General features: G+C 38.7%; 1 protein-coding gene across 1 annotated transcript in view; it reads left to right on the top strand.

Moving 5' to 3' along the window:
- CA8 (carbonic anhydrase 8) overlaps positions 1 to 11594 on the top strand; it is a 131823-nt gene that overhangs the window by 7856 nt on the left and 112373 nt on the right. Inside the window, exon 3 of the mRNA XM_003802166.2 lies at positions 5800 to 5924. Coding sequence (XP_003802214.1) covers positions 5800 to 5924 — 125 coding nt within the window. The remainder of the gene's footprint in view (positions 1 to 5799; positions 5925 to 11594) is intronic.

The raw sequence follows: 11594 nt of genomic DNA, 5'->3' as shown, positions 1-11594 counted from the left end.
TCATTGTTGTTTGGCGGGTCCGGGCTGGGGATTCGAACCCGCCACCTTAGGTGTACATGGCTGGTGCCTTAGCCGGTTGAGCTATAGGCGCCGAGCCTAAAGTGGAATTTTTAATGGATCATCATTATGAGAGAAATTGCTAATCAAGATGGGTCATTTGTGCCCTTTGCTGTCACTTATTATAGAAACATTAATTAGACTTTTTTACTTCGGGGTCTCTTACAATTCTTAATACTAATTTTAGGCTAAGTAATTATTGTCATTAATCATCTCTCCCTAACCCAAAACGTGACAAGTCTTTATAGTGTTTCTTAGCAACCTTGATGATTTGAAGATGAAATTTTCAAAAATATCTTAAAATTATTTTCACTGAAGAGAGGCTCTGTTTTTTATGTATATGAAATGACTGAGCTGAATTTCTTTGTGATTATTTTTATTATTGGATAACTCTGAATTACCTGGACAGTTGCTGAAACTTGCTTTGCTTTGCTCATGTTCCACTTTGCCCAGCTTGACTGCTCTGCTCCATGTGCTGGTGCTGTGATCTCTAACCTGGAGAACTGAAGATATTTATTTAATATGAAATAATGCAATAGGTTAAAACCAAAGACAGTAAAAACTAATTGAAAAATTTTTAATTTTAATTTTAATTTTAATTTTAAGGCTTTTAATGTCAAAAAGAACTGATAAATATTCTTTTTTGGAAGTTTTTATAAATGCATTTGAGATTCCTTAAATGAGAATCAAAATGTCTTTAAGCATATTAAGAATGAACTGTGTGGGCTATGGGTCTTTTGCAGGATGTGTCAGGGACCCGCTGGTGCTGGCTCCCTCTGCAGTGGGGTGCAGCTCTCACTGTCTCTCTCTGGGCTGGGACAGCAGCTGGGTGGGTTTGCCTGTTGTTATTCTGTCTCCTGTGCAAATTCCCTGTAGGGTCAACTCCAGCTCCTCCAGGTAAGGCTGCACGTCTCCTGATGCTCCTGCTGAACTTTGGTAACTTTTGAGTTTTTCTCTTGGAAGACAGTTACATTGCAGAGCCTTCCTCAGCCTATTTGCTCTGCTCCGGAGGCGTTTTCCACTTTTCTTAGCTGTCTCCTCCAGACTCAGCTTAGCTCTTGTCTTCTCAGGGCAGTCCTCTCAGACACTGTGATCCCTGCTCCTTCCTGCCTTGTCCCTTGCTGGCCGGCCTCTCATTACCTGTGCACTTTCCTCTGCACTCCTGGTGTGTTCTATTTACACACTGAGTTTGGTGTCTGAAGAACTAAGAGCGCCCAGCCTGCTCCCAGACTGGATTCCTCTCACTTTATTCAGTCAGTGGTTAGCACCTGGCCAGGTGTGGAGTCGATTGCAAAAGGTGTATGTTGAGCTCACATAAAATGAGAGGAATAAGCCTTGAACCAATTTACCAGCCTTTGAATTATCTGGTAAATGTGTTTTCAGCAAAGAATTGTAGCAGCTTAGATAGACTTAGATAAATGTATGTATGTCAAGTCTTCACCGGGTTCTCAGAACCTGCAGCAGCTTCCTCAGGGAACTCTTTTTACATATCTCATGAGTTAAGAGCTGTGACTATTAAATAGCATTAAAGAAATGCTTTTGGCAATGGCATCAGCTTATTTTTTATTCTTTTCCCAAGTTTGTTATTCTAAGGAAATTCAGCATGTCATAAGTCAAATTTCATGTTGTTTCACTGTGACTTTATTAAACCTAATGGCATCACAGCTAATAAACCTGCCTGGTAATGGCCAAATGTCACTCAGCAAAATTTGATCTTCATAAATGTAGGAAAATGTACCCTTTTTTTTTAGTATGACTGGTTTCCTTATAAAAAAATGCAAGCTGTAAAAAGGGAGAATAATGCCTTAAGAGGATGTTGCCAAATAGATAAAACAGAGTGATTATTTTTAGTCTATAAATAATCATTCTGGGGGGATGAACAGGTAATGCTTTTACCTGGCACTTCATAAAGCTCTTAATTCAGTGTTTGGGCATTTTTATGGCTTTGTATGGCCACATGATTTTAGTGTGGTTTAACTTTGGATTATTCATCTGCAGCAAAAGTAAAAGGTACCCAGAGCTTGATTCCTGGCTAGAAGCTGCCTCTTTGTCACCTCTCCCTGGAGAAGCAGGCCTGGGCAGAATGCCTCCTTTTCTATGTTCCTTTCAACCTCAGAATATAAGATCCGTGAGGATCTTCAGTGTTTCACTGTAATTTTATTCAATCTAATGATGTCACAGCTAATATGCCTGCCATGTCATGGCCAAATCACTTAGAAAAACTTGATATTCATAAATGTATGAATGTACATTTCAGCCTAAAAGAATCTAAGGTACAAGGCCAGGGAATTTTGCCTGTTTTATCAAAATCAATGTATCCTAAGTATTTAATCCAGTGCCTGGTATAATGTTGTAGAAAATATCTGTTGGAGGGATGAGTAAATGGACTCCCAGGGCCCTTGAACTCTGTCAAAACATGGATCTGTACAATTTGAATTTCTAGGGTATTTACAATATATGCTCTATATCCATCATTTTCAAGGAAAGACTTCATTGCTGTTAAATTGGGCATTGATCATGTGGGGAGCATTTTTTCAGGCATGAATCTTTTTGGTTTCTTGAAATTACTGTCAAGACTACCTGTGTCATCCATTTCCATGAGAAAATAATGATTTGCTTTGTAACAGTTTCAGAAACTGTGTGTATGTGTGTGTTATGAAAGCATGTGACCAAGAGGTTTTGGGGGAAAAAATCTCTCTTTTTTTGGAGACAGAGTCTCACTTTGTCACCCTCGTTTGAATGTTGTAGCATCATAGCTCACAGCAACCGCAAACTCTTGGGCTCAAGTGAACCTTTTGCTTCAGCCTCCCTTGTAGCTAGGACGACAGGCACCCACCACAATGCCGGGCTATTTTTAGAGATGGAGTCTCACTCTTGCTCAGGCTGGTCTTGAACTCCTGAGCTCAGGCAATCTACCTACCTCAGCCTCCCAGAGTGCTAGGATTATTGGTGTGAACCACTGTGCCTGGCCTTGGGAAAGATCTTTTTAATCCTCTTTTTTATTTCATGTGTGCTTTATTTCATGATATACTTTTTCTTAGCAATGTGGAGCTAGGCCTTCTCTAAGTCAATTTTATTACCTTGTTTTAGACATAAAGTATTACAGAGCTCACCCACTAAAACCTTGGGTTAGGCTTTTGCTGCACCTGGTGAGGGGTGTATTCTCTATTATAGGAGGGTCAGTACAAAAGTTTTGAATCAAACTGGTGCATTATTCCACTTCTAAGAAACACAGTTGACAGCGTCCTTTCTGATTCACCTGTACAAGTTTCACCTGGTTCTGCTTATTGGTGTTGCTGGGAGAGCTTCATTTTCTTCTGTTCATGCAGGTTTTATGTTTCTTGATTTTTGTGTATCTCAGAACTTTCATAATATAGTTTCAATGACACAGGCTGGGGTATAGTGTGAGACTTAGGAGAATCATTCCCCTCTTTTTTTTTTTTTTCTGGCTTGGAAGGTGAGGTACATAGTGGTAGAATCCCAGTCTCCTTCCTGTTTTTTCTCAAGACCAAACTTGGACAGCCGAGGGAAGGAGCAAGTTGTGAGGTTATTTAGAGATTGTGGCACTTGGGTTGAAATAAAAATATTTCCTACATTCTTAAATCTCCTAGACTGGATGTTTACTGAAGAGGGAGAAAGAGTGAGCCTGCAGTACTATTCTAAATATCTCTAAGTCTTTTTGATCCATGTATCAAAATAATTTTTATTTTATTGTAGTTCTCCCAAGGAGGAACTGCAGCTTAGAATCTAGGCTTAGAGAATTCATCATTTTTTAGTTCATTCTTGCAGATATTGAAGTTTGGGTTTCCCTTTACCCCTGAGATGTGGGTCAGAAGATTAGGGTTCCAGGTAGTGTCCTTGCAAGCAGGGGTGACCTACAGATTGTGCTGATCCCTTCCATCCCACTCTTCTGCCCTGGTAGTGGGGATGATAGCTCTGACCTGGCAGACTTGCAGTGTGACCCACATCAGACCAAGCATGAGAAAGAACACTCAAGTCATGTGAAGCGATCTTACCTTAAAAGCCACGTGTCTTGCTTCCCCTTTTCCTCAATGGGAAGTTTATCCACTTGAAAAATTAAAATTGCTTTTTGCTGCAGGTGCCCTTTTTTTTCTTTGTGTGAGCTGGTAGGAAGCTTAGAACCAGATTTGTAGGGTCCCTCCAGGAAGGACTTCGCGGCCTCCATTGTGTACAATGGCCTTATTTCTTCATCTGTTTTCTGCCTATTTCTCGAATTCTCTTTATTTTTCCTAGTTTATGCTGTCTCGCTGTTTATTGTAACACATGTACCTTGACATAGGAGCCTTAAATACTTTTTGGAACATGTTTTTAGATGAAGAACCAATCAAACAAATAATGTGGTATTAGTTTACTTTCTTCTTCGAATTTTAGGGTAAGGATGAATGATCAAACTCTTCCTCTGGAGAGTATTATGTGCTCCTCAAAGGAACCTAAGAGTGGACAACAATCTGTTTCTGTTCTTTTCTTTTGTTTTCTGAGACACAGTCTCACTCTGTCTCTGTGGGTAGCATGCTGTGACATTATTGTAGCTCACCGCAACCTCAAACTCTCCAGCTTAAGTGATCCTCCTGCCTCAGTGTCCCAAATAGCTGGGACTAGAGGCACCCACTGCAACGCCCAGCTAGTTTTTCTATTTTTAATAGAGACAAGCTCTCTCTCTTGCTCAGACTGGTCTTAAACTCCTGAGCTCAGGCTATCCACCCATCTGGGCCTCCTAGAATGCTAGGATTCTAGGCATGAGCCACCGTGTTGGGCCTAATCTGTTTCAAAGAGCCTACTTCTAGGGTGGGAGTGGATTTTGTTGGCTAAATAACCTAAAATTCTTAGCTGATATGAGTTAGAATTGGGAGTTGCTTGAGGAAAAATGCCCTAAATTAAATAATATTCAGTTGTGTTAACTTCAGTCATTTGATTGTTGTAGACTGTTTCAAGTTTGTACGTACATATGCTATCAGGAGGTTTTTAACTAAAGAGTCTTACTGCTTTAAGAGAGGTTCTTGTGCAAATGTATTTTTCATCATCCTTAGTGTGTCTTTGTCTGCGATAAAGTTCTGGATCTCACTCAGAAATGAGAGAAAACACTGGGTCTTGTGGGACTGATGTTCATTACTTTGAATATTGTTAATATTTTGTCACAATTTTATTTTGTTTGCATTGTTTGTGATGCCGAATGGTCATCTGCTTTTTAAGTGTGGTTTCATTGTTGATTGACTTAACACTTACCAGTCCTCTTTAAGGATAATTTTGTTAGTCTGCACATCTATTCTCTTAACTTGAAAGACTACTTGTACAAATGGATGATCTATAAACATGGTTTAATTTATTGATTTACAGGTCTGTAAATAGCAAACTCTTGTTTAGTCTGAGCTTAAATCATATTCTTATCTCTTAATCAGTGCTAGGCTTACCTCTGAGGAAGAGTTTGTTTTCCTTACCTACTACTGAGCTGAAAACACACAGGAAGTTAAAAATATACATATCATTACCAAGTTTTTCAGTTTTTAAATTTCTATTATATCTGAATGGCTAGTACAAGAATTTCTGCCAAACTCAGTTTAAATTTACTTCAGAGTCATGATATAGTTCTCATTTTGGCATCGGGAATTTAATTTATAGGGCTCATGAGAGCTTTTATAGCCAAGGAAAAATAGGCTATAATGTTTATAATGTTCTAATACATTTGTAATGTAATTCAATAAAATTTATTTTCCCCTTTTTCAGTTCTGTCGGGAGGACCCTTGCCTCAAGGTCATGAATTTGAGCTATATGAAGTTAGATTTCATTGGGGAAGAGAAAACCAGCGTGGTTCTGAGCACACGGTTAATTTCAAAGCTTTTCCCATGGAGGTAAGAATAAAAAATCATCTTTTAAAAATCTTGTTCAAATAAACTGTTCACTGTTTACTGAAAATGATTTAGTGTAAAAGTAGGTACATATCTCTTTAATTTTATTGATTTATATTAAAATAAAAAAGTGCTTCGTGCAATGTAATCCTGGGGCAGCTGGTGGCGATTCCCATTTACTTTAATGGGCTGAGAGCAGCATGTTTCACGGCACACTTGAACCTATGGTTAAGCTTCTGCAGCACACTTAATTATGTTGATCAAAAAAAGAGTGAAAAATAAGAATATATTTATTGTGCCTTGAACTTCTTTCAAAAATAGTTTAATTAGTGATCTTTAAAAAATTTTGTGGCACACCTAAGATCCCGGTGAGCTAGGGCACACCAATTGAAAATCACTAGCTTAAAGTGTGTGCATAGCACTTAGCCAAAATGGTAATCTATAGTATTAAGTTTCATCCTGGTATTACTAGTATTATTGTAAAAATTCTGCTTCTCTGCAAACTCGGTAGGTCACCTTTGTGGGTGTTATAGATAGGCAATGAGCTGAAAATAAGCAACTGCTGGAAGAACCTCAGGAATAATTAAAAGTACTGTTTAGCTAGTTTAAAATGGGTAGTTTGGTTTATTTCGCCCTGTGCCGTGAAGGGAAGGGAGGGAGAAAGGATGAAAGAGAAATGTTTTTAGAGTGACTCTTTTGTATGAAGAATTCCCTTTCCCCCATTTACCTTTTCAGTTATCTCTGCTCTTTCTTCAATATCCTGTTAAACTACGATGTCTTCTATGGGTTCCTGAAGCAGAACTCACTTCTCCCTCTCTGTTCCCGATGTGCTCCTTAGGCCACTCTTCTTGCACTGGCCCTGTGGACTGTAATCTTTATTGCCCAGTGTGTCTTTCTCCCTGACAGTGTGCTGCTCAAGGTGGGGTCTCCCTCTCGCCCCTCCTCTGATGTCCATCACTTAGCCCACTGCCTGGCACATTGTAGACAAATGATGCATGTTGGTGAAATTGAGGTGGCCTTGTTGGTCTGGGGCTTGTTGATATTTCCGTCTAGAAGGGACCTCAGTTCATCCTAGGAAATAGCCCTTTGCTGGCAGGAAAGAGCATATTTTAGGGGTGCTGGATGCCAGTTTTCTTCTCTGTCATTCCCAACTGCACATATGCTTACTATTAAATATAGAATTGTTCATGGCCAGATACCATATCCTGTACCTCCTCGGCACCTGGAAATCACTACTATTTAATTTTACATAAGTGATACATGTACTTTGGAGGATTAAGGTGAAGTGTTTCTCAGTACTACTTTAATTATAATTTTTTTTTAGAAAAGACTCTCTTTGGAAATTCAGGGTATCCTTTTCATTCAAAATAGCCCCAACCTTTAAAAAGTGAGATATTATATATTTTAAGCTTGTGTTTTGTTGAAGCAAATGGGACGGTGAGGCAGAAAGAGGAGACAGCTTCTTAAGGGCCTTGGTGAGAAGACCTTCAGATGGGATCTTTCTGGGAGCTGTTTTCTCAATGCCTACAGTTAGCTGCTCCTTTCTCCCTTCTCATGACAATTCTGTGTCACCTCTGACTTCTGCCCCATCCTCAGCCAGCCTGAGGAGGAAAAGTTAACACCAGAATGCATCAAAAAGGAGAGAGGATACAAAAGAATCCAAAACAATGAATCCTCCTGGGTGGTGGAGGGGCAGGATCAGCCTGGAAGGTTGGGGCCTCCATCCTGCCCTCTTCTTGGGGTCTGAAAGGCTGTTTCCTCATTTCATCTCAATCAGACAGACCCTAGTAATGCAGAGATTTAGGGAGAGTTGAGTGTAATTGCATAGGCAAGAACTTCTACTCAGGAATTTCATGGCTTTGCTTGTAACACCCAGAATTTACAGCCTTGGAAAGTTTAATTAGGTTAAGGAGTTAGTGATCTGTGCTCTTGCTTCTGCAGTCAGATAGTATTTTTCTGGACTAAATGTCTAGCCTGGTCCAGCTACTTGGTGGCATTTTAACTGGTCTGGTCCATTAAGCACAGGTCATGGTTTGTTGAGTGAGGATTAAATTCTGGTAGTGAGGCTTTGTTTCTACAGAAATATTTATCTTTAGGATGATGGAATTGCTGAATGTATTTTTTCTAAAATAGGTGATGAATAAGATTTGTATTCTTTGTTATCCCAGATTATCCCTGATGCAATCCCAGAGACAATCATCCCATGTTTGTTTTAGGCTCTGTCAAGTTCATAAATGCTCTGGGTGTGCGGAATTAGAGGGAAAGCTCTCCAAGCCAGAATTTTTAAACTTTTTATGGAGACTGTGATTGCTGAGCTGGGTTTTAAGGATGAGAGAGTGCTTGCGGTGTTGTGAAAGAGAGGAGAGAGGGTGTCCACATGGATCAACATTTGGGAGTGGGAATGAGTTGACTAACGCAGAGTTAGGCAACTAACTTAATACTGGTCCCTTGGTCCTGGTCCTGAACTGCCACGAGGGGCCACCCCTCAGACACAAAGTCATGACCAACAGACTTGAGAATAAGTCCCAATCATTTTCGGTAAATGATTTTTTTTTTTTTCTGAGCACATATTTAGTTTACACTTTAAGATCAACTTTAATCTCAAAATCACGTGTCCATGCTTCTAATTTCTTTTGTTGATTTCACTTTAAATGGATGGTTTGTGAAACAAACACTATAAGTACGTCTTCACCATGTCTGTTACATATAACACACAAGATCAACTTTTAACAAAAATTCACTGACCCCTCCCCTCTCACCTTTCAAAGTTACAAAGGTAACAACCCTGAATGTATTTTTGATACCCTTAGTAGAGGGCACCAACACTGCTTCAAAAAATTGACACAATTTATGACTAAACTATTTAAACTGAGGCTCTTTCAATAAGCAAGGTGGATATAGCATGCCATTTGGGGTTTCCTTCTTGAGACCTTCAGTTTTCAGAAACACACATGCTTCCCCAGCCCTATGATGCTCAGCACTCGTTCATCTTGTGAACTTGAAGTCCAGCATGAATACTCCAGCTTATGCTTAAATGACACTGCCTTAACAAGAGAGAAACTGTTACCCCCATATATATATATATATATATAAATATATTCTTATAAGTGTCCAGCTGGTGTTTGCAAACTGGGATTCTTTTACTTAATGTGTAGGAATCAATCAAGGAGAACATTGTAGCTTTAAGACACATTTGAGAGCCACTAAAATTAATTCTTGTATGTTTATTTTTCTGGTAGCTGTAGAGTCTTCTCATTCTCTTGGGACATCATTAGATGTCTTAGCTCATGAAGTCCAACTATAATGCTATATGAATTTTTTGCCATTTTGCTGACATTGGTATGCTCCATGAGCTCATCATTTCACTGGAATTTTTATCCATTCATGTTAAATTTTGTTACAAACCTGAGGCGTCTGGGTATTTAGGCACACCCATGTTCTACAGGGTGTCTCAAAGATCACCTTACATACGTAGGGAAAATGGAAAATTGTAGCTGAATGTACTTTATTTACAAAATAACCATTACAGAGTTTTACAGAATATTTCTCTATGTGTTGATATATAAATATAAAATATAATATGAGTTTGTTAATTTTTCCCATGTATGGCAACTTTTGATATACCCTGTACTTTGAAGCAATATATACCTTTTTTGTAACTTGTCTGTGGACACTTCCATCTTTGCTGCTTGAAAGAAACCTAACTCTGTGGTCCGTGTAATTCTTGGTAAATTATGTTTAATACTTACATGTGAATAGTACTCTCATAATTCCAGGGGTGAGTACTTTCCTGGCATTTAAGTTTTATGCTGGGTCAATAAAATTTTAAAAAGGGAAATGATGAGGAGACCAACAATGTGGCCAGGTTTTAATTTTTCTAAATAAGAACATTACTTACTTTCTGCTGTCCCATCATTTTATAAAGAGAGAATCTTCTGGCTGGATGTGGTGACTCACACCTGTAATCCTAACACTTCAGAGGTTGAGGCTGGTGGATTGCCTGAGCACACAGGTTCGAGACCAGCCTGAGCCAGAATGAGACCTCACCTCTAAAAACAAGGGCGTTGTGGCAGGCACCTATAGTCCCCGCTACTCGAGATGCTGAGGCAAGAGAATCACTTGAGCCCTGGAGTTTGAGGTTGTTGTGAGTTGTTATGCCACGGCACTCTACCCTGGGTGACACAGTGAAACTCCGCCTCAAAAAAAAAAAAAATCTTCCACAGCCAAATGTAGGGAGGATATCACCTCAGACTAAAGCTTGTACCCATAAATTGAATAGTTTAGCTTGTTAAAAAGCTACATTATTTCTGCTTGTTTCATTTCACTGTAGATGAATGACAGCTTTGTTAGGGGTAGTCACTGATACTGACCACGGTCTGTGGGTGTGTGTGCTGCATTCACCTTTCCTGTCCTTTGGGCCTAAAAGTCTATGATTTAAGAGTGAATTGCCAAGGAAAAGATTCATTCATATTATGGAGCAGAACCTTATGTTTTTTTACATTGTATTTATAAAGTGGCTATTGCTCTGTGAACTCAGAAAGGGCTCAGTGATAATTGAGCTATGTACTAGCTGATTATGGAAAGTTAGTACATTAAGTAAATAGAAAGAACAATGTTCATTGTACAGAACAAGATTCTTTAATTTGTTTTACAGAACAATTCTTTAATTGAGGAGTCCAAGCCTTGGTCTCAAAATAGGCCAACAAAAATATTTTGAAGATTGTATCTTTAATGTGCCAATCTTGAAAGTTACATTTTCTTACTTTGAACTCCCCTCCCCTCAAAGTTTATTAGCTCTCCAGATATCCTACATTTCTTCTTTTCTTTTTAGGAAAGTGGTAATGTCTGCCAGTTAAGTGTTCTCTTAGTAAAAATGAGCTGGACTTTAACGTTGCTGCCTCCCAGGTCAGTTACATATTCACCTGACAGAAAGACATTTATCTTTATTCACTTATTTTACTACACTGAGGAGATTCTAGGAAGTGTTTTCCTGGTTAGTGGTGAAAGGATGACTTTCTAAAGTTAGTTTACTTCCAGGAACACCTCAAATAGAGCTTCATGTTTGCAAATCTCTTCTAAAATAGGGACTTCCATTGACTTTCCAAGGAAATGAAATTGATGACTTTAGCTAAACTGAATGTTATTAAGATTAGATGTACAGGATATATTGTTAAAGAAGTTTAAATTTAAAAAGAACTTTTGAGACCATCTAGTCCAAACCCCTACTTCTCATAGGAGAAATCTGAGGGTTCAAAAGGTTAAGGGTCCTAGGGTAACTTGTAGGAAACTATCTGTATGGTGTGGATGAAGAAGAATATAGTTTATTTTTTTTACTTATTTTTTATTAAATCATAACTTTGTACATTGATGCATTTATGGGGTTCAGGGTACTGCTTCGATATACAATGTGAAATTCTTACATTGAACTATGTAACACATCCATTAATGTGTTACTCATTTATACTCATTTCTTAATAGTTTTGAAATGTACCATTGCATCATACACATTAGGTGAGATCCCCCAAATACCTTCCCTCTTTCCATATCCCCCCTCCCATCCCCTCTCTCTCCTCTTCCCTTCTACTTACTGGACTGTAGTTATGTTTTGCCATTCATGTGAGTGTGTAGGTGGTTATATATTGATTTCATAGTATTATTGATTATATTGGATAC

The sequence above is a fragment of the Otolemur garnettii genome, unplaced genomic scaffold, assembly GCF_000181295.1.
Source record: "Otolemur garnettii isolate 467f Iridium unplaced genomic scaffold, OtoGar3 scaffold00234, whole genome shotgun sequence".
In the NCBI taxonomy this organism is placed as follows: domain Eukaryota; kingdom Metazoa; phylum Chordata; class Mammalia; order Primates; family Galagidae; genus Otolemur; species Otolemur garnettii.
This window is presented reverse-complemented; position numbering and strand designations above follow the sequence as displayed.